Genomic DNA, 23614 nt, shown 5'->3' on the forward strand with positions numbered 1-23614 from the left:
TTTTAGAATTTCAAATTCTTTTTAGTTGATGAATTAGTGACGTTTCATATCCATTTTTTTCAATATTTCATATTCTTTATACTTAATATATTTTTAAGATTTTTTTAATATTTTTTATATTTAAAAATATAATAAAAACATTTCAATATACAATATTAATCACACTAGTCGGTTATACTATTTAATAGTTCTTATGGATTATATAAGTTTTATTGTATATTTTGATGCAACAACAATTCTCTAACTATTCAATAGATTTTTTTTTACTTTTCTCTCATCTATCATTTTTATCAAGAATTGTAATATAAAGACCAAAACATAATTAAACCTAATAAATATATACGACTGAAGTCCACAATAACATGTGTTTAAATCCTCTTCATACAAATCCTCTCTATCTCTTTCATAAATTCTTCTTAATTCTTTTACTTTTTCATTTTTTTCAATATTTTTCTTTATGGTCGAGGATACAAATTAAATGTTAATAAGTATAGGACAGATAGTAATATAATTATTATAATGAGTCATTTCGTTTCATTCTCCCAAATTGCCATTAAAAATGGGGTTAATCAATGGAGTAGATCTCATTAGTTACTATTTCCTTCCATTTTATTTGTAAAATATTCAAACAATGGAATATCATCTCATTCTACTCTACTTTCTTCTATCACATACCATTAATGTAAAACATATCCTTAGTTATATAGGTGATATGGGTCAGAGGCTAGCATCAAATTCGATTCTATCTTTTAGTAATAATGTAAAATATACTACAAAATTCTAAATTTCTGTTGTATATTTGAAAGTAGAAAAACAAAAACAGAAAGCGAGCATTTTGTCAATTAAATTAATTAAAGACACACTTGGAGAAACAATTCATAATGTATATGGATTGGATTTGCATTCAAATCATACAAAATCACATTCAATCCACTCTAATTTGATTTTGTGTAAAAATTTAAATATCTAATAACTTTGAACCAATATTGACTTTGCCACCAACACTTTTTTAGAAGTAAAATTGTCCCCAAATCTTGATTTGACTTAAATTGATAAAAATATATTTTTGGATAACAAATTTACAATATGTTTGGACTTTTTTTTGAAAATTCAAAATAACACCATTTTGCTCAAACATGATTTCATGGAAACAAATTTATATTAGTTTTCTAGTTTAAAGATACTCTTCACATTTCACCGGTGTTATTGCTGGCGGATGGAAAAAAGCCAAAAATTCGCCATTTGTAGTCGCCATCCTCTGCAAGTTGGCCATGACAGTTGTCGAAAATCCGCCATGGTGCCATCATGACTGATATTTGACAACACTGCATTTCACAAAAAGTATTGTGGCGTATAATTTAGTACGGTGCTGGTGCATAGCAAAGCTGAAGACAAAAATTAAAGGCACTGTTATAAACATGAAAAATTGACACTCATAAATTAAAAAAAGGAGAAATATTTTTATATCTAGAAGTACTGAATTATCATGGTTTAAGCATTTGAATAGGATGCAAATATATGATCAACAATATAACACAAACCTTCACAATTATAGCCTAATCAAAGCCTATATGCATTGAAAATTACACCTCAATCTTCATATACTATGCATTAAGGAAACTTTCAAGCCAGTGCACCCACTTTCAATTCACCATTGCTTCTGGCTCAAGAGAAGGACATAACAACTTATGATCTTGGACTTTGCCATTGCAGGAATCCGAAGAAATTACATTTCTTGTTTGGTAATTGATCTGACACCCTCATAAATGAAATGGCTACCACCAGATTCTGAAGCTTACAGTTCTTTTTTGAAATTTTAAAACCATGTTCTCCTAAAGTGGCTTCACCTTATCTCCTAACAACATGTACGAGTTGGACACCAAAAAATGATTCCAGTTGTAACTAACAATAACTGCCAACAAAAATTTTATCGGCTAATTATCACAGTATATCATCTTTCTCTTGTTATTCATTTAAACTTGGTTCCATACTCTCATACGACTCATCTGAAATTTGTTGGGATTCCATGCATATTACATCGGCATCTTGTTCGAATTGCTCATCATCTGTTAACTCTGAAGTCTCTTCTGAACTATCATCCTCTATCAAGCCTGAATTTAGTTGAACATTGTCGCGCTTTCGGATGTATTTGTCGACTTTATTAGACTGACCTTGGACCTTGATTCTTACACGCTTTCCTTTGATGTATCTATATTCCCATTGGGGTGGTGGATATTTTTTATGTAACTTCTCGTATTTATCCATCATTTCCAGCTCCTTGAAGACATCTCCGACCATTGAGACAACAGAAATACTAGGTCGAACAGCAAGCTCCTCCATGTCTGCAAATACCTACATGAAAAATTATTTAAGTAAATATTGAGCTTGAGTAAACTGCTTATATAAAAAATAACTTCCATACAAATTCAGTTCCCACTTAAAATTCTAACTCTTGACCCTCCTCTTATAATATTTAGTTATAAGAGGCCTAACACATACACAGTTAAGATGCTAGTTTATTGTGTTAATTCTGCATACATCATTCATTTTCCATCCAATGGCATATTGCGGTCTTCTTAACTTCTTTATTGTGTTCAGCTACGGGCTATTTCAGCGGGTTTGCTATATTTACAAACGGTATATTGGGTATGTTTGTTTCAGATTTTTTTATGAAAAAATCTATTTTTTCAAGCCAAAAATCATGTTGTAAGGTTTGAAGGTCGTTGGTTTTAAATTTTTTAAAAATCATTTTTTGACTAAAAATGAAAAGCTAAAAATAATAGCTTACCGCATTTGCTCTTGCAGAGAAAAAAAACTAAACACAATTAAAAAACACGGAACTTAACTCATTAATGAAAGAAAGTTATGCAATTACCCTTACCTTATTTTGAAAATTCCAAATTGCCATGTTCATTCTTAATAAGTTTATATTTTACATCAATTCATTAGTTGCGTTTTTTGCGTGAAATTAGTTGCGTTTTTTGCGTGAAATTAGTTGCATTTTTTCCTCAGTGGCCATTTTTTTCTCTTTCCACGACGTTAGTTTTTTCATTCCATGCGACCTTCATCTAGGTTTTCATCTAAGTTTTGTTCTTTTTCCATTTTTCGTCAAATTTTAAAATATGTCTACGAAACGGTCATTGTAGTTTAAAAAATTCATTTTTACAAACTTGTATACAAACAGGTTAAAAATCATTTTTACAAAAAAATTTATTTTTATAATAGTAAACAAACTGAAGTTAAAAAATCATTTTTAAAAAAATCTCTAAATTATTTAAAACAAAAATCATTTTTATTTAAGATCAAACAAATGCACCCATTATCATCTATTATTGCACTTGTTTCTCTTTTGTCTCCAATGACTTTTCTTTTATCAAATATATTTTTTGGCCTATGAACATCAAAGAATTTGATAATTTCATGGAATAAAGTATAAAAAGAAACTACTCAAATATACGGTATACGAGAAGCACATTATAAAAACAATAAATAGTTTAATATAAAAATCACATATCATAATACTTACCTCAAACATCTTGTCATGCATGCCCCTTTTACAGTAGATAGATATCATTTTATCGAAGAATCTACGAGGCAAGCTTTCCGTGTACTGCATTAATAACTTCGTCCAAAGCTCTTCTGCTTCAGCCAGTCGATCTTCCTCTGCTAAAGCATTAAGTAAAGTGAAATAGCTTCCCATTGTCTTTCCTTGACCCTTGCTTAGCATCCATTTTGTTACCTATAATGTATAAGTAATTTTCATAAACGTATATCAGCTCAAAATCAAGATAGCTTTTGACTCAAAAGCGATTCCATGATTGAAAATACAATTACAGAAGATATTGGAAGAATAGGTGAAATGGTAATAAATAAAATAAAACTCAGAAAATAAATTAAATTTAGGCTAAACATCTATATTTACCTCTGTAACACCGACACTTTTGAAAGAAGGTGTGTTCCGGTGTCAGACATGTGTTGGTGTTTGACATGGACACGATAACGGCAAATTGATTGCATTTAATTAATTAATTTTTTCAAATTACTATTGGTGTCAACGTGTCGTGTCTGGTGTCTATGTCAAGATATGTATTTCATAGATTTTTAGAGATATCAAAGCACTGGGTCGATACAACTTAAAAGAGAGACACAAACATAGAAAATAATGAACATGTAAAAACCATACAGATTCAAATTTATTTTTGATGTACCTGTATTATCCGCTTCCACTCTTTCTCGTATTCTAGAGTCTTGAGTGCCTTTTTCACCGTAATTAAAGGGAACTCTAGTTCCCACGCAACATAGGAATCAAGAGCTCCATAAACTTCCTCTTTGACATTTGACAGTTCTTTGATCTGTTCAAGACAATAAAAACATTATTTTTCCAGAAATGTGAATCATGGTTATCAAATTGAGATTCAAATCCTGAATTGGAAGACCTAACAAAATTATAAGCTTATATATCATCTACTAACCTCAAAATAATTCGAGATTTAAGTCGTAAATCAAATGACAAACGAAAAGTGTTTGGCTAAACAAAATAGACAAAAAGTAGTGGTTGGCTACACTAAGTTTAGATAGTGATTCATTATAATGAACCAGGATTCATTACTAACGAATCAAAACTCAAGATGATATTCATGTTAAAACTTAAAATAGATACACACAAGATATTTGTATAATAGGATTTAGTTTTATATCGAATCAAAATACGACTCACATGTATCGTAAAATACAGATAACTATAATGCAAATCATCCAAGGATAAATCAGCCCAAAAGTTTCTGCATATAAAAAGATTACTACTACCATCACATCACAACCAGATGAAAAACAAAACCCGAAGCTTAAATTACTTCGGTTAGCGATAGAAATGAATACATGGTATACAAAGAAGAACTTACAGACTGAACAAGCTTAGCAGCCTTGGAAATGGTCCCAATTTTTTTATTTGTCTTCCAAACTCGTGGATATCTTGGTCTTGGACCTTTTGCAGCAGCACATACCTTAATATATTAAAATAAAAATTCAGATAAAGTATCTCATCTCTTACTTCCTCAAGCTAAAATATTTAAATATAGAGTTTTTTTTCTTATTTCCGTAAATTTTTTGTTTGGATTATGTTCATGCAAATTCAAAAAATTTCGCTTCCAGTCTCTCTAACATCAACTTATTGGGCCACGTATCAGATACTAAAAGCAACGGTTTCGAATTGACGAGAGTGAATCCAAACAAAAACTTACAAACACAAAAACCAAGGGACTAAAACCAAAAAATGCTATAACTTTGGAGGCTAAAATCATATTTACTTCCAATAATAATCATAGTCAGTAGGACCTAGTTCAATAGTAAAATATCAATATTATTAGGCCGGACATCTTCACTCGAGTTCGAATTCGAGACTCAGCAGCTGTCTGTGTGATGTCAGTTTCAGGTGCTGTTTGTCACTCACATAAAAAAATAATACTAAAAGTAGAGCTAAGAATCTTACCACAATACTTCTTGTACTTGTTATTTTAATTTCTTGATATGGTTTAGCAACAAGTAGAGGCGAATTAGTGAGTGTAAGCATCCTGAGAAAACTCTACAATAGAAACCAAAAAAAAAGGAACATGATTAGGTTAGAAGCAAATTATTAAGATATACAAATTTCTATGTTTTCAATGGATTCGCTCTATAAGACGTAATTCGCGCTGGAATTGCGTACTCACGCGCGGTAGAAGGAAAAATGAGTAAAACGAGGAGCACCTGGATAACTTTTTCGCTGTTCTGACGGTTGAAATCGACGGTGAACACCGCCGGAGTTTGCCGGAGAGTTGAGTTCAGTGCGGTAGGAGGGGAAATCGGCGGTGAATGATCAAACTAAGTGGATTGGGCTCGGCTCATGTTTTGTTTTTTTTTGTTTATATACGTTTTATTTACAAAATTAAAATAGGATATAATTTTTTTTTTTGGCAATTAAACATGTAGAAATCTATTTAACTGTTTTTAATTATAGTTAGTTGTTATATTTTTAATGATAATTTATGTAAGAATTAGTTGTTCTGGTTTATACTTTTCAATGATTAGATATTATTTTTGTTTTTTTAAAGAGTCAAATTGAATTTGTAATTTTTTGGTTAAAGAATAAAGTGGATCTTCACTTTAAATAAATAAAAAAAAAAACGAATTTGAAAATAAATTAGATTTATTTTTTTTTTCTTCTATTTTTGATGTAACAGAAAAATTACAGAGTCTATTTTAGAAGATTCTTGAAATATTGACTAAATTATTAATTCATAATTTTGAGAAATTAAGATTTGTTAATACTAAAATCATTTTGTAGTTTTTGTTTCCAATTTTCAGTTTCAATTCAATTGTTTGTTTGAAAATAATAACTCTTTTTACTTCATCGCATTGAATTTAAAAAATATAAAAATATATTGTGGTAAATTATTGTTGAGAGTAAGTGATTGATAATATAATTGTTGGTGATATAGTGATATATTAATTTTAAAACAAAACTAAAATTATAAAATCTATTTTTCGTTTGTTTTGAGTTTAAAAAAAAAATTTAAAATTAAGTACAAAATCATTTATGTTCCGTGTTATCCTATCAGATTTTGATTTTGAAATTGATTTTCAAAATAAAAATGAATTCATTTTGCAAATTAATATTAAAAATGACTATTTACTAAAAAACAATTACAAATCTTGTATTTGAAAAAACAATTTTTGGATAGATAAATAAAATATATTTTTGAACTTAAAAATTACAATTTTTTAAGTTTAATATCTAAAAGACTATTATTTTTTATCACTATTTTAATTTTATAGAGAGTAATTTGAAGGATTAAAAATATAAATTTATTATAATTTTTTAAATAAAAATTAAAAAGTAAAAAAATTTAGAGACTAAATTTTAAGATTATAATTTTATAAAGACTAAAAATGATTTTACATTTAAATCTACTATATATAATTTAATCATTTTATATGATTAAAAATTTGAACGTAAAGACAATTCGATTGATAACTATATATACATTAATATACAAAGATTTAAGTTTAAAATACGATTTTTTATTTCTCTACACTTAAGTGTGATAGTTTAACATTAATAGATAATTTGATAATTAAATTGATATTTAATATTAAATAAATTTTTAATTACCATATAATTACAATGATTAATCCTAAAATATATTGAAGTTGAAATTTATTTTAGAGGAGCTTAAAATAATTTAATTTTTAATTTTTTAAGTATTAAAATTATTTTTGAGATTTATAGAAAAATATTGTAAAAGTGTAGTCAGATTTACGGATATAGCTATTACAATTTATTTGACCATAAAAATGATTGAAATAATAAAATATTTACAATAAAAAAACAAAAAAAAATTTAGCATGTTTGCAGCCATATCCAATCACGACGAAAACAAATCCAACAAAAGCACCTAATCTTCTTCTTCTTCTTCTACTTCCTCTGTGCATCTCTCATAATAAAATAAAACTCTCTTTCACAACAAAAACAAAAAATCAACTATGATGTTAATCGATCCTCCTATCGCCGCTCGCTTCCAACTCTCCGTCGCTGCTCGCTTTTCCTCCGCCGCACTTCGTACTCTCTCTAACTACTTTCTTCCATTTTCCGAATTTATTTATGAAGCGTAATATTCTTCGATTAAGAAACTGAAACTGCATCGTTTTGATGTTATTTGAGTTTCCAATGGAGCAATAGTAGCGGTTGTTAGTGTTGTAGTTATTGTGCATTCGCTCATTCATATTTTACACGTTCTATTTATTTATTTTTGGCAGATAATAACCGTTCAATGTGGAGTGCGGATGAAGTGAATGGTGGATTAGGTTACGTCGCGTCATGTCGACTTGCTTGTAGCTGCGGTTTCGACGCGCCTTGGTATGGTTATTTAACTGTTCTTTTGTGATTTTTTTATTTTTATGATTTATTAGTGGTGAAAGAAAGTATGGAAATTAGTTAGGTTATGGTTGTGAAAGTGAAATTGTGGATACTTGAGGAAAGATTATGATGTTGTTGGTTGTAAATGTGGTTAGAGGGAGTTTAATTGTCTCTTCTAGTAATTATTTTTGTTTTTTTATTTTAATGTTTTTATGATTTAAGGGTGAAATTGTGGGAAATGGATTCCCTAGTTACAGTTCTCAGATGTCCGATTTAGATTGACGGCTGAGACTGTTTTATGCAGTAAAACTGAATGGGTTTATCTGAACTGTCTGATGAGAAATCAACTATTGAGATTAACTACTGCGTGAAACTGTGTTTTTGGTACTGCAGGGAATCGCCATCCGAAATTGTGAAATTTAGGTAAGTTGCAGTTTGTGTTGTGGATAGTGGATACATTTGAGTTAAGATTCTGTTGATGAGGTTGTAATTGTGGTTAGAGAGAGGTTAACTGTCTTCTTGGATTCTTTGTATCTTTTGATGATTTAGGGGTGAAGTTGTGGAAGTTTGTTTGGTTACAGCTATGATTTGGTTATGAAATATTAGATACTCAAGGAAAGATTATGTTGGCTACAATTGTAGTTAGAGAGAGTTTAATTGTCTTCTAGTGATTCTTTGTGTTTACTTTTTTTACGATTAAGAGGTGAAATTATGGAAGTTAGTTAAGTTATGGTTTGTGGTTACATGAGTAAAAATTCTGTTGATGAGGCTGCAGTTGCAGTTAGAGAGAGCTTAACTGTCTGTCAGAATAATAGAAAATATCTTATAAGATCTTTTATATTATATTTAGAGTATCTTGAGTTATTTCTTAGGATCAATTTATATTCATAGAGATATCTTAGAATATCTATCATTATTATTATGATTTATTCCTGATTTAGAATTGAGTCTATGTTTCTCTATAAATAGAGATTAGTATTGAATCTTTTGTTATCAAGTTAGCATAAAACTATTATCAATAATATTCAAACCCTTATTATTTTCTCTCCTCCTTTTATCTAAAATCCCACAACTTCAACATTGTCTTCTTGTGATTCTTTTTATCCTTTGATGATTTAGGGGTGAAATAGTGGAAATTAGTTTGGTTACGGTTGTGGTGTGGTTATCAAATTGTGGATACTCGAGGAAATAATATCTTGGTGTTGGATTTAATTGTCGTTAGAGTCAGAGAGAGTTTAACTGTCTTCTAGTGATTTTTGGGTTTTCTTTTGTTTCTGCTGTAAGGTCTTACTGTTAGCTCTTTGTAAACTCAAATGACAGAATTCAAATCTCCTTAGGGACAGTTGTGAAATGATTGTTAATGTCAATTTAAAAACGACTTCAATAATTTTATTTTATTGAAAAGGGATGAAGTTTTAGAAGTTAGTTATGTTGTGGATACATGAATAATGATTCTGTTGACAGCGCTGCAGTTGTGGTTAGAGAGAGGTTAACTGTCTTCTTGTGATTCTTTGTACCTTTAGATTATTTAGGGGTGAAACTGTGGAAGTTTGTTTTTTTCTTTTGAAATGACAAACATTAATTGTTATTTTGTTAGTGGGGGAGTTGAATTTATGACCTCATTCACTCCAATCCCCCTATGTTTCTCCCTCAAACCACCAAGTCACCTTATCAGTCATGAAACTAAGGAAGTTAGTTAAGTTGCAGTTGCAACGTGATTATGAAAAGATTCCATTGATACAGCCAAAGTTGCAGTTGTGAAGAGCTTTACATAATTGGGTTTGTGAAAAATTCTTGGTCACCCACCATTTATCATACACACTCAAATCAGCAGCTGTCACGTGACTTCTGTCATTCTGTCTGAATGCTTTTACAAGTGTCAAGTGTGTTAATGGTTGATTTGAGTTCATATGGTAAATTGTGACTAGCTAAGAGTTACTCTTGCTCTTCAAGTTTTATGGGGATTAAAAAGTTCTATTCTCTTGTAATTGATTCTAAATGTTATGTGAAATACCATATTGTCAATTCAATGTCCAAACGGTCCATTAATGTAATGGAAGATAAATACAGTATGGTTTCCATTTCTGGAGAGATCTAACTTGTGGGACTGAGGGAGAGAGTCCAACAATCCAACCTCATTTTATCATTGTGGTTAAGGTATTTGAGTTCAACCTTCATTCATCGATCTACTTCTACAAACACATTCTCGACATAAATTCGTCTAGTGATATACTATTGTCATTCTCTTAGTCATGTTCTAAAATAAAAAAGGAAGTAAATAAACACTGGATTTATTGAGGAATATTATAGTTTATATGATATATTTACCAATTGTATGAGCTATTTTCGTTTGATTGCTATTATTATACTATTATTTATATGATTTTATTTATATTATTTTTGGTTAACACGGTCTCGTTCTACTTAAATCCATTCTTGATTAGACTTAGACATTGTGGGGTTTCTTTGAGTTTATAGTCAGTTCAGGTTAAAGAATTGGCCCCAAAAAAAATTTGTGCAAGGTGATGACTAGCAAGACTTGTTCTAAACCGTTTCACGAACATAGACTGTTAAGCTTTATGGATAAGCTGTTGTAATTGCACTGATTTGTAGAGAACTTATGGGGGTGTGTCTTTTATCCAAGTAAGATGTGGTTCCCTCAAGTGGCATAATTTCGAAACACATTTTTCTTTAGCCTGAAAGGCTGAAAAATGAATTGTCTTGTTTTACCTGTAATGTATATTGAAAGTTGTCCATCTTTCATGTATAGAAATACTAAATGTTATGAGAAGACATAAATAATAAATGTATATATTTATGCAGGATAAGAAGTAAAAACTACGCAGGCACTCCCTTTACAAGAAGAAACAAACTTGTGAAGAATAGATTTCGAGCATCATCAGAACATCCTGGCTCAGCTCAGGAGCCTGTAAAGAAAAATGAGAAGCCATCCTATCATCCATTTGAGGAAATAGCTGCTTCGACATCAGAGAATAGTGGAGATGTTAGACTGACTGCAGCAGAAACTAGTAGAACTGTTATTGAGGTACAAATTGGTATTACTTTTTCTAATCAGTGAAGAAACCTTACAAGGAGAAAATAAAATTTGGTAAACATTTAGGTTTTCTTATTTCAGTGCAATTTTTATACCACAGATATAAAAACCGTACTGCTTGGTTTTAATAATGGCTAGCAGTGTTGTTGAATTGTGGCCCTGGCGGCGCCATGGCAGATATTGCTGGCGGAAATTGAGCATAGCGCCATAAAAAGTTCATGGCGTGGCAGGTTTCACATGGTGGGGCCATTGCGACCGCCACGAAGGTAACAGCCATAGCGGCACGACGGTAAATGGTGGAAAAGCGGCTGAAATGAAAAAAACCCTAACGATGAGATATTCTTATATGAAGGAAAAACCGCCATCTGCCATCAACAACACTGATGGCTAGACATTATCCTATGCTACAAAGGATGTGATGTTCTTATATGAAGGAAGATTGATAATGATAAATATAGATGCTAAAACCGTAGTTAGGGAATGACCAGTACATGCTTATTTCCATATGAGAACAATACATACTATTGAAGTTATGTTAAACTTTATTGACGTATTTTTTACTGAATGTGAACCTTTCATCCTTCCTCTTCATATGATTTAAATTTAGCCCAACCTCAACTGATGTAATGAAAAGGCTGTATTTGAGAAAATAATTTTATCTGGCAGCTTGTCATTTGCTTTTATTCTGTTCGTTGAGTTATAGCTAATGATGATTGTGGCATATTATTTTTAGGTTAACAGCAAAGCAACAATGGTGTTCTCAACTTTCATTAATGATGAATTTCATGAAAATATTGTTTGGCCAGATTTGCCTTATTTGACTGATGAAAATGGAAGTAAGTGATGACTATATGATTGTCCTTTACTATGTATTGATTTTCTCGTGCGTGGGAAGTTTCATCCACCTAATTAAACACTATAAGCATTGCAGATATGTATTTTCAAGCAAAGGATGGTGAAGATATTTTGCAGTCCCTAACTTCAGAAAATAATTTTGTGGTATGGCCATGTCTCTAACCTTGTAAGTAATGCAGAAGAATTTTCTATGAAATACTTACGAGCAGTGTACTTGAAGTATTCAGTATTCAAACATACTTAAGTTTTGTATACTTTAACAAGTTGACATGAACTTTGAGGAAAACTCACCATACCGAGATTTGATGGTCTGACTCTTTCATCAATAGCATTTTATAAACAAGAAATTTCCAAATTTTCTTCATTTTCTTAATGTTCATTTGTCGATATCAAGTAACTATTTGCTACCTTTTGGACTTTAACAATAGTTTAATATCCTCACTTTTTGGCTTGTTGGGTTTCATTGTACTGTTTGAAGTATTAAGCCTTATCAATGATTTTTTTGCTTCAATTGATTAATTAGTTCTCTCTTTCATCTTTCATCTTTATTTTTCAAATGCTGTGTTCTTTTCTCAATTCGCAAGATCTGTTTTACTATACAAAGTTTGTATATCTTAAAGGGTTATGGACTGTCTTGTTTGCCTTGTTGTGTAGCAAATCATTATTGGTGTGGATACCATGGAAATGATCTCTGAGATGGACTTATCTGGTCCATCAGAAATTGACTTTGGGATTGAAGAAATTGACGATCAAGATACCGATGATTTAGAAGATTTAGATGATATCGATGAAGATGACGAGGATGAAGACGAGAATGAGGATTATGACTCGGTCTGAATTTTTCTTTGTTTTAAATGTAATTATGAGGCTTTTGTTAATTTCTGAACTGGAGTTATACCTTGTTGAAACAAAACATTATCCACTATTATTCATATTCTTGTTTGCAGGAGTGGCTGGCTGTTCTTTCTGACGAGGATGAACAAGAAGATGCTGATGAAACACTTGCAGACTGGGCAAAATTGGAGACTATGCGATTTTCTCATCCAATGCATTTTGCTAAAAAATTGGCTGAGGTAGATGTTAATGTAAAATATGTTCATTATATGAACAAGCTTGGAAGCACTTAATTTGTGGCTTCTGGAGCCTACTTTGTAACACCTTTTCTATTGCAATTTTACTTCGGTTTATTAATATTAATTAACTTAGTATTATTATTACTATCACTACTTTCTAGATTGCTTCAGATGATCCAATTGATTGGATGGAGCAGCCTCCAGCATGTGTAGTCATCCAAGGGGTTTTAAGACCCGCATTTGTTGAAGAACATTCTCCAATACAGAAGCATCTATCTGCCAACCAATCCAGTACTACAGAAATTAGTAAAGTCACACAAAATAAAGAGGAAAGTACTGGTGCAATTAACGGTCATGAGCACAATATAGAGTCATCTGAAGATAATGCATCACAACAGGTGGAAAACAGTGGGAATAGTGATATCCCTATTGATGAGACTTCCTTTTACAGATTGGAGATGGTTAAGATTCAAGTGTTTTCTGCACATGGACATCCTGTAAGTTGGCTGACTTGTATGTGTTTGTTTTGATTGTTTAGTGACAAGTGGTAGCCACTAGGACCTCATACAGTAGATTGTGCACTATGTTCATGCTTATTGATATCAGTGTTTTACAATGAAATTTGGTTACTTCTTTAATTGGTAATTGTACTCAGTTAGTTAACAAATAATGGATATATTTCGTTTAAAAGGGAAAAATACAGAAAAAAAAGCCATAACAGCTTTTCTTTAAAGATTTTATAAATATTGACCTGAAATTTTGATACCAATGGTATTTTTCTCCTGCAACAACTTCAGATAGTTTCTCTATGTTATAACTCAATTGGTTAGAGTCGTTACACAAATATGCACACAGATAATTTGTAATTGTGCTAATTAGCTGAAAATCACCGATCCTATTTGCTGGCTCATTGTAAGAACTGAGGTTAATGACCTATCCCAAGGTAAAGCGTGTGCATATAAGAACATTGCATTGGAAAGCATTAGATCTGTTGAAAATATATTTATATTTATTACATATCATGTAAATAGGGATAATATCTCCCATATTTATTTTTGTATTTATTGCCTTGAGCCTATATAAAACAGACTCCGTTGTGTAGTTCAGACACACGGTTTCACCATATGTCTCTCTCATTTTCCCTTATTCAACATGGTATCTAGAGCCTATTAAGAGAGACAACCCTATACCGTGATTACCCCGGGACCCACTGTCCTTCGGTGAGATTTTTTTTCGGTAAACCGTGTCTCAATTCCGGTTTACCCTTCTTTGTCGCTTTTTCGTTCATTTTTTCCTCCACTGTTCCTGTTCATCGCGCGACACTGTTCATCGCGCGGTACTGTTCATCGAAAAAAAAAAAAACCATATTCCGCCACTGTTTCGCTACTGGTTTTTAGGAAACTACTTATTGATTATGCCTACTTATAAAGATTTTCTTCGGTGGAGAGAGTATTGTCAGAACTCGAGTTCCGCTGTTTCCGCCGCACAAAGTGATAATTCACCTGTTTGCATCTCACCTTCTCATAGCCCATGGATTCTCGATTCTGGTGCATCTGATCACATTACTGGTAATAAGACTCTTTTCTCCTCTCTCACAACATCTGGTTATTTACCTAGGATAGTCTCAGCCAATGGTTCCCAAACACAGTCTCAAGGGATTGGCACTGTCCAAATCCTCCCTACTCTATTAGTTAAATATGTCCTTTATGTACCTGGATGCCCATTTAATTTAATTTCTATCAGTCGATTGACTCGTTCTCATGACTGTGTTGTCACATTTACTAATTGCAATGTTACTTTGCAAGACCGAATATCAGGACGACAAATTGGTGTCGGATGTGAGTCTAATGGTCTTTATTATCTCTCAAACCCATCAACAGCGTGCCCTACCACATATTCTCCTCTTACTATACATGCTCAGTTAGGTCATCCGAGTCTTCCCAAACTTCAACAATTAGTACCTAATCTAACCAAAATATCTAGCTTAAATTGTGAGTCGTGTCAATTAGGGAAACACACTCGTAGTCATTTCACTGATCGAGCTAATAAACGAGCTTCCTCCCCATTTGCTTTAGTTCACTCAGATGTTTGGGGTCCCTCTCGTACTATTTCCACACTTGAGTCTAGATATTTTGTTACCTTTATCGATGATTTTTCCCGTTGTACGTGGTTATTTTTAATGAAAAATAGGTCTGAATTATTTTCTATTTTTGAACAATTTTATAAGGAAATTAAAACTCAATTTGGTGTATCCATTCGCACTTTGCGCAGTGATAATGCCCGTGAATATTTGTCCCATCAATTTCAAAATTTTATGACCTCTAACGGCATTCTTCATCAAACATCTTGTGCTCATACACCTCAACAAAATGGGGTAGCCGAACGCAAAAATCGGCACCTTATTGAAACCACTCGTACTCTCCTTCTTCATGGTAATGTACCATCTCGCTTTTGGGGCGATGCTGTTCTAACGGCGTGCTATCTTATAAATCGCATGCCTTCGTCTGCTCTTGATAACAAAGTCCCTCACTCGATCCTCTTTCCTGGTACCCCTCTTCACTCACTTCCTCCTCGGGTCTTCGGATCTACATGTTTTGTCCACAATCTCACTCCTGGTCTTGACAAACTTTCAGCTCGATCATTAAAATGTGTCTTTCTGGGTTATCATCGGTCCCAAAAAGGTTATCGTTGTTATTCTCCTACTCTTCGACGATATCTCATATCGGCTGATGTCACATTTTTTGAGTCTGTTACATACTATGAGTCGCTTCCTGATCCTTTGTCTGCAACTATTCCTCTGGACCTACCAAAGTCTATTTCACCTTCTCTTTTACCATTAGAGCCTATTACGTATGCCCCACCTGAGACACCTCCTGTGGCCCCTCCCACTGTCCCACTTGAGACTCCTCTTGTTGATCCTCCAACTGTACAACCTCTTCAGACATATCGTCGTCGTCAACCACCATCGGTTGTACATGTCCCTACACCTGTTCTTGATACCGAGGTCACTCCAGACGCTCCTTCACCGCCACCTCCTTCTTTATCGGATCCGACCCTTGATATTCCTATTGCTATTCGTAAAGGTATACGTCCTACTCGTAACCCATCCCCTCATTACATTGGCTTGAGTTACCATCGTCTTTCTCCTTTGCATTATACTTGTTTGTCTTCCCTGTCTTCTGTTTCTATTCCTAAATCTCCAGGTGAAGCTTTATCTCACCCAGAGTGGAGACAAGCAATGATTGACGAGATGTGTGCACTTCAGAGTAGTGGTACATGGGAATTGGTTCCTTTACCGTCGGGAAAGTCTTTAGTAGGATGTCGTTGGCTTTATACGGTGAAAGTTGGTCCTGATGGTAAGATTGATCGTTTTAAAGCTCGTTTGGTAGCAAAAGGGTACACTCAAGTTTTTGGCCTCGATTACAGTGATACTTTCTCCCCTGTGGCTAAGATGGCCTCTGTTAGACTACTCCTCTCTATTGCAGCCATCAGACATTGGTCTCTACATCAACTTGACATTAAAAATGCTTTTTTGCATGGTGACCTTGAAGAAGAAGTGTATATGGAGCAACCACCTGGGTTTGTTGCTCAGGGGGAGTCCTCTACCATGGTTTGTCGACTTCAGAGGTCTCTCTATGGTCTTAAACAGTCTCCTCGAGCTTGGTTTGGTAGATTTAGCACAGTAGTGCAACAATTTGGCATGATTCGAAGTGAAGCTGATCATTCTCTTTTTTATCGTCACTCAACCCAAGGGTGCATTTACTTGATTGTCTATGTAGATGATATTGTCATAACTGGTAGTGATCAACAGGGCATACTCCAATTGAAACAACATTTATCTCATCAGTTTCAAACTAAAGATCTTGGCAAGCTCCGCTACTTCTTGGGTATTGAGGTAGCCCAATCTAAGGACGGCTTAGTAATTTCACAAAGAAAATATGCTATGGATATTCTTGAAGAGACAGGTTTGTTGAATGCCAAACCGGTTGACACTCCTATGGATCCAAACGTCAAACTTCTACCTAATCATGGGGAGCCATTTTTAGATTCAGGGAGATACAGAAGATTGGTTGGTAAATTAAACTACCTCACAGTCACCCGTCCAGACATTTCTTTTGCAGTCAGTGTGGTAAGTCAATTCTTAAATTCTCCTTGTCAAGAACACTGGGATGCTGTGATACGAATCTTGAAATACATTAAAGGTGCTCCAGGAAAAGGTCTAATTTATGAAAACAGAGGACATACTCAGATAGTTGGTTATTCAGATGCCGATTGGGCAGACTCACCCATTGATAGGCGATCCACTTCTGGGTATTGTGTACTTGTTGGAGGAAACTTAATATCTTGGAAGAGTAAGAAACAAAGTGTAGTTGCAAGATCTAGCGCTGAAGCTGAATACAGGGCTATGGCGTTAGTGACTTGTGAGCTCATTTGGTTGAAACAGTTACTCAAAGAGCTTCAATTTGAAGAGGCAACACAAATGACATTAATATGTGATAATCAAGCAGCATTGCACATTGCCTCTAATCCAGTTTTTCATGAGAGGACCAAACATATTGAGATAGATTGTCACTTTGTAAGGGAGAAGATCGAATCAGGCGACATCACCACTAGTTTTGTTAATTCCAATGATCAATTGGCAGATGTATTCACTAAGTCTCTGAGAGGTCCTCGAATCAGTTATATATGTAACAAGCTTGGTGCATATGATTTATATGCTCCAGCTTGAGGGGGAGTGTTGAAAATATATTTATATTTATTACATATCATGTAAATAGGGATAATATCTCCCATATTTATTTTTGTATTTATTGCCTTGAGCCTATATAAAACAGACTCCGTTGTGTAGTTCAGACACACGGTTTCACCATATGTCTCTTTCATTTTCCCTTATTCAACAAGATCAAATGTTATCTAGATCTTTTCATTGTTGGAAACTAATTTTTTTTTTCTTTCTGATTATGTGCAGATTGTTCTTGAACTAGAAGACTACATGAAAGCTCAACCCGATGCTATTGCAAGGTCATCTTCCAAAATTATATCTCATTTGAAAGCTGGTGGAGAAAAGACCTTGCAAGCCCTTAAGTCTCTCTGTTGGAGATGCAAGAGTATTCAAGTGGAGGTAATACATAAACCCTTGGAATGTTTTCTTTGATGCACTTTTGTTGGGTAGTTTTTTCTAAATATCTTTCTTGCTAGCGGCCGCAGTTAAATGGTTTTTTGAGCGAATTTGCTGTATTTGGTTTAGAGTCATTAAGCAGGTTTTCTCATTCAATTACAACCAAAAGTACAAGTTAATGCAATATCTGATTCTACAGTATTTCACTTCTATAGATGGAAGAATAAGAATGTCTGTAACGCTATCTTTAAAATGAGAAACCGTAACTTGTAAAAAGACATCTGTCTGTCTTGAAAATAGCAATGATTAATTAAGATTTAAATATGCTTTTAGTCTGTGCAAATATACTATTATTTGTTTAGTCCCTGCAAAAATGTTTTTGTATTTAGTCCTCGCAAACAAATCATTTTTTGTTTATGGTTCTTGATATTTTATTTTAGTCCCTGCAAAATTTGTTCATATTGAAATTGGTCCCCGTAATTTCATTTTCAGTCCTTATTTTGAGGGTCTAAAACCAATTATTCTACATATTACAGGGACCAACTCTAATATAAATATATTTTGCAGGGACTAAAACAAAAAACCAAGGACCAAAAGCAAAAAGTAATAGATTTGTAGGAACTCAAAACAAAAAAAAATATTTTTGCAGGGACTAAAAACAAAAAAATATGGTATATTAGGAGGGACTAAGAACATATTTAAACCATTGATTAAATACCATTTGAGAAGTTCATTACCTTTGTTATCAACTGCTCCATTGTCCTTAGAACACATATGTACAAGCATTAGTACATTTGCTATGTTACAGTCAATGATAAACTGATTGCAATTATTGCAGGAGGCACAACTTATTTGTGTGGACTCCCTTGGGTTTGACTTAAGGGTTTGTTCAGGAACTCAAGTTCAAACACTGAGATTTGGATTCAAGAAAAGGGTACATCAGTTGTTTTTCATAACTACAAATTTAAATGCCTTTATATAAGTTGTGATATATTGATATCCTTTATGCCTTTTTATACCCCCATTTACAAATTCAACCTAGATAATGTTTTTTCTTTCAGATTTAGGGTTTAGTTAAAGGCAATAAAGTTGATATCTCAAACGATTCTGAATTTTATTTTTCAAAACTCTATAGTTTTGTGAATTGCTCCACTCACTGTGTTTAGATTTGGGGCTGTGTATTTTTTTTTTTTTGCTTAATTGCACTTTTAGTTCCCTATTTTATTACACTCACAAAAATAGTCCCCCTATTTTAAAATTGAACTTTTTGGTCCCTTAATTGTTATATTTGTAGTAGTTTTAGTCCCACCCTAGATTTTTTACCCCTAAAATGGTGTTTTCTGGTCCCAATATGGTAATTAATTATCGCAATTTTAAATTTTAAGAGAACTTTTAGGGTCAATAATCCACCAATTTTGGGCTAAAAATCACTATTTTTGGGTAAAAATTATGGGTTGAGACCAAAATTAATTGTAACAAATGTGATAATTGTGGGATCAAGAAGTTCGATTTTAAAATAAAGGGACTATTTTCATGAGAGTAATAAAATAGGGGACCAAAAGTACAATTATTTGTTTTCGTTTGCTTACAACTACCTTCATATACCTGATTTTAGAGAGCTTCTGTTCTGTGCATGAAATTGCAACTTATTTAATGCTTCGAATTTTCCTAATTATTTGCACTTAATATATCATCATATATTTGCAGGCTACGTCAGAATACAGTGCAGAGAGACAGCTGAATGATATACTATTTCCAAGAAATCATCCAAAGCAACAAAAAACAAAGCAAACACATCAAAATGAATGCTAAAATGAAACATCTTGCATGAATTTTTGTATGGCTTGTTTGACATTGGCCAATGATGATTGTGTACAGTGGTGAAGGCAGGGTAAATGTCCCATGCAGATGCCAATCAGGTTGTGTAATTTTTGTTGAATTTAATCAATAATATTGGAAATAATTTTTTCCTCAGTTGCTTCCTTGTTGTCCTAACTCCTTACTTCTTATATTTGCTTTCATACGTCATTTGTTGATTAGAGAAATTAGCCATGAGAAGCAGATGAATTTGCACGTTGTTCTGTAATGGGATGCTATGCTATTAAATATACAAGCAGGATTCCCTTTAGTCAAGTAATCTTGCTGTCAGTCAGGGCATCGGAGGTCATCGTTTGATTGAAATTATAAAGTCTAGATTTGAAGATTGGTAAATAAATATAACATATTGACATCATAGTTGTTTTGGTATGTGAATATTTGAGGCGCTGTTACAATAGTCTTTGTATCAAAATTATAAAAATATATTTAAATGTTTTTTATTAGTCTTTAAAGGTAGATAGAGTTTTATGAAACACTTAGAGTGTCTGAAGAGGTAGAATTAAATATTTTTTGGAATTTAAGTGAACATTTAGGAGTTGTATGTTAAGGTGATGTGACCTATCGAGCTTCTTTGATGTTATCTTTATTATTGTGTGAGTGTTTGAGATTGTAGAACTTTATTTTTCTAAGGAGAAAGAATTTTATTAGCAACATTGAAGTTACAAGGATTAATGATAGTTGGATTATATATGTATGTTGTATACCATATAAACATGATTAGTCTTATTGGAATAGATCGTGTTTGTGTTTAGATTGGTTAAGATTTGATAAAAAGGATGACGGTTTTGACAAAAGTGAGTTGGAAGGACATGATTCAAGTGATAGAAGAGATATGTTCTTTGGTCAAAATGTAAAACAAATTTCTCAAGAAAAACTTAAACAAGAATAAAAAATTCAATGAAAAGTTTAATAAATCAAGCAAAAAGGACAGCAACAACTCTGTAATATGTTATGAATGTGAAAAATTTGAACACATTAGACCAAAATGTATGGGATTCTAAAAAAGATGGAGAAAAATGACAAAAAGGGTAATATGCACAAGAAAGAAAAAACGACTTATATAGTTTGAAAGGACAGTCACAGACCCTCAAGTGAAAGTTTCGTCACTGAAGACATGTCAAACTTGTGCCTTATGACCAAAAACCATAAGCATGAGGGTAAGTGACGACAAATCTGAACATTTACTTTCTTCTAATCAATTATAACAAGATTTTTGTGAACTTCGCGAGAAAGCTAAAATATGAAAAAGTTTATGACTTATTAAAGATAACTATTTTGAATTTGAAAAATCAAATTTCTAAGTTGAAAAAGGATTTGTCAAAGACATTTAAGCTATCTTATGAAGTTACACAAATAATTAAATGTAATCACGATTTGTCTAGTTGTGACTAATGTCTTTCTTAGCTTGGAAAATAAAATGATACCTTGAGAGAGAAAGTTTTAACACTTGAACTTGAAGTTAACTTTCTAAAACAAAAGGAAACCATTTTATAAAAACATATTTCCTTTCAAGAGACATTTTCACAAGTCTAAGAAACAAAAATTGTCACACATTACATGTTTTTATTGTTGTAAAAGGATACACTTCATCCAAATGTTTTGCCAATAGGGTTGTTGTACCAAATGGAAACATGGCGTGGATACCGAAATATAATTTTCCTAAATCTAACACACTTTAGACCCAATAAAAGTGGAGTACCAACAACCATAAATTGATTTGCTTGTATGAAAAATTGAGATCATCATATAGCATCTTGATGCTCTACATATTTATAAGGATGGTTGATCTTTATTCAAACAAGTTAAAGGTTTGATTTCTTATTTATTTTACACAAATACTTAATTCTTTGATTTGTAATACATTTACATATTAGGATTTCATTTGTAGTGTTTATTTTGAAGTTTGGTTTGTAATTTATTACTTTGGATTTGATCTACTTCTATGCTAGTGTTTTGAATTTGACGTGATTACAAATTTTGCCGTGTGTATGCCTTATGAATTTGTTGAGTCTATCATTTGCCTTTCTATACTTTATGCATTGAGACTCATTTTTTGGGTAGCTTTGATTGTATGGTAGCTTAATCCTAAGCGTTGGCTATATATTTTGCACTAGAACAATTCAATAGTACTGATCATTTTGTGGTTTCTCTTTTCTTTTTGATAATATCAAGATGAAAAAAATGAGATTGCAATGAATCGTTTCTCTTCCAACAATTTGAGAAAGATTCATCAATAAAGACTCGCAAAGATTTACAATCATAAAAAACAGGAGATTGTAACTGTAAGAGTCTCTTAGATGATATGCGTATATCTTTGACGATTCTCATTCTCAATATATTGACAATGCTACTTGAATTGGAAAGAGTTCATGAAAAATAATGTTTTAGCATGCATAACTTTTATTGGATGTTGTTTTAGCATGCATTAACTTTGTAGCATATTTTATTGCATTGACATACTTTGGAACACATTAAAACAAAATTCGAAGTGATTTTTAATTTTGTAAATCGACTTACAGACATCAAAAACTTAGTTTTTTATGTCCTAGACCTATGAATCACCTTATAGGACATATGAGTTGACTCACCTTAAAACAAAATATTTTGTAATTCAACTTACAAAGGTGTGAATCGACCCACACAATTGCAGACTTCAAAAATTCATTTTTCAAATTTCTATAAGTTGACAAACTATCTATTCTTCTCATTCCAGATCATCCTCGAAAATTATTTTTGCAAAGATCAATTCCTAAACAGTTCCCAAGTGATAATATACCATTTTGTTCATGCAATCAGACATTTTCCTGCCACTAAAACTCAATATCCCCATTCTGCATAAAATATGTGTAGTCAACTTTATGGTTCTCTCTAACGTGTGTGAAGGAGAGAACTTTCTCTAATTGTCGTAACCAATACTTGGATCGTTCTGGATCGGAGGCCTCCTTGAACCGTGGTGGTTTCCTTTTCAGGAATGCAAATAGTCCTACGTCTTCATGGGCGTTCTCTTTTTACTCCCTTACACACGGGTAGTCTATTGTGTATGAAGTAACATCGCCTCAACCAATTCCTTGATGATCCTAGTCGTCTCAAATTTCTCCAGTCATCTCGTCCATCCGTAAAGTCTCGTCTATGGGTTCCTAACTCCCATTATCTAAACCTCTTATAGCATTTTTGGTTCTTTTACCCCGAGCGCATGCATTATGAGCCATTGTATCCTTAAAAGGATAACATAGGCTTAACATTCAAAATATATGACAATAATAGGACTATATGTATAAACTTTAGGAAATGATCTAGTCAAAAGGAAAATAGCACAGGTCAGAGCCACTTCTCGAATTCTCTATGTCATTAAAAATAAAAGTGTCACTTTTATGAAATTTAAAGAATGACATATGCAAATTGGAACTCAAAAGGAATCTAAGCTGAAATGTTTAAGAACTGACAATTTTGGAAAAGGGTCAGATGTATGATCTTGAGTGCAGGTCTGCCAAAAACATTATGGGGAGAAGCTGCAGTTACAACAGTTTACCTGATCAATAAATGTCCTTCATCAACTATTGGATTTAAGACACCAATTGAGATGCGGAATGGCAAGCCAGCTGACTCCTCAAATCTGAAAGTATTTGGCTCTTTAGGATTTGTTCACACAAGACAAGATACATTGGATCCTAGAGCAATCAAATGTGTTTTCATTGGATATCCTAATGGAATAAAAGGTAACAAGTTGTGGAGGAATGACC

At 32.7% G+C, this 23614-nt stretch overlaps 2 protein-coding genes across 5 annotated transcripts; one reads left to right on the forward strand and one right to left on the reverse strand.

Moving 5' to 3' along the window:
* Positions 1 to 1021: 1021 nt before the first annotated feature.
* On the reverse strand, positions 1022 to 5897 carry LOC101492083 (pentatricopeptide repeat-containing protein At4g21190). 3 transcript variants are annotated; one of them, XR_012161525.1, is made up of 7 exons: positions 5746 to 5897; positions 5489 to 5581; positions 4902 to 5003; positions 4209 to 4352; positions 3527 to 3739; positions 1542 to 2352; positions 1022 to 1325 (listed from the first exon to the last, which is right to left on the reverse strand). XR_012161525.1 is itself a non-coding variant. In XM_004516646.4 (6 exons), the coding sequence occupies exons 2-6, from the start codon at positions 5567 to 5569 to the stop codon at positions 1966 to 1968; spliced, it is 927 nt and encodes a 308-aa protein (XP_004516703.1). In that variant the 5' UTR covers positions 5570 to 5581; positions 5746 to 5897; the 3' UTR covers positions 1441 to 1965. The 3 variants fall into 3 exon arrangements, 1 of the variants encoding a protein (XP_004516703.1); XR_012161524.1 differs by having other exon boundaries at positions 1022 to 1385; XM_004516646.4 differs by lacking the exon at positions 1022 to 1325 and having other exon boundaries at positions 1441 to 2352.
* Positions 5898 to 7394: 1497 nt separating this feature from the next.
* On the forward strand, positions 7395 to 20124 carry LOC101491558 (uncharacterized protein At3g49140-like). 2 transcript variants are annotated; one of them, XR_001143154.3, is made up of 12 exons: positions 7395 to 7597; positions 7795 to 7894; positions 10718 to 10940; positions 11683 to 11785; positions 11881 to 11948; positions 12459 to 12635; positions 12752 to 12877; positions 13039 to 13374; positions 17847 to 17999; positions 18835 to 18930; positions 19704 to 19915; positions 20037 to 20124. XR_001143154.3 is itself a non-coding variant. In XM_012712267.3 (11 exons), the coding sequence occupies exons 1-11, from the start codon at positions 7522 to 7524 to the stop codon at positions 19806 to 19808; spliced, it is 1563 nt and encodes a 520-aa protein (XP_012567721.1). In that variant the 5' UTR covers positions 7395 to 7521; the 3' UTR covers positions 19809 to 19970. The 2 variants fall into 2 exon arrangements, 1 of the variants encoding a protein (XP_012567721.1); XM_012712267.3 differs by lacking the exon at positions 20037 to 20124 and having other exon boundaries at positions 19704 to 19970.
* Positions 20125 to 23614: the final 3490 nt, after the last annotated feature.

Source organism: Cicer arietinum, chromosome 8, assembly GCF_000331145.2.
Source record: "Cicer arietinum cultivar CDC Frontier isolate Library 1 chromosome 8, Cicar.CDCFrontier_v2.0, whole genome shotgun sequence".
NCBI lineage: Eukaryota > Viridiplantae > Streptophyta > Magnoliopsida > Fabales > Fabaceae > Cicer > Cicer arietinum.

What these genes read in the sequence shown, in the direction of transcription:
- LOC101491558 (XM_012712267.3), top strand. Translation starts at nt 7,522, where the DNA reads ATGATGTTAATCGATCCTCCTATCGCCGCTCGCTTCCAACTCTCCGTC. An exon ending in TGCGGTTTCGACGCGCCTTG is followed by an intron (nt 7,895 to 10,717) that starts GTATGGTTATTT and finishes ATATTTATGCAG; the next exon opens with GATAAGAAGTAAAAACTACG. An exon ending in TTGCTAAAAAATTGGCTGAG is followed by an intron (nt 12,878 to 13,038) that starts GTAGATGTTAAT and finishes ACTACTTTCTAG; the next exon opens with ATTGCTTCAGATGATCCAAT.
- LOC101492083 (XM_004516646.4), bottom strand. Translation starts at nt 5,569, where the DNA reads ATGCTTACACTCACTAATTCGCCTCTACTTGTTGCTAAACCATATCAA. An exon ending in CAAGTACAAGAAGTATTGTG is followed by an intron (nt 5,004 to 5,488) that starts GTAAGATTCTTA and finishes TAATATATTAAG; the next exon opens with GTATGTGCTGCTGCAAAAGG. An exon ending in TGCATGACAAGATGTTTGAG is followed by an intron (nt 2,353 to 3,526) that starts GTAAGTATTATG and finishes TTTTTCATGTAG; the next exon opens with GTATTTGCAGACATGGAGGA.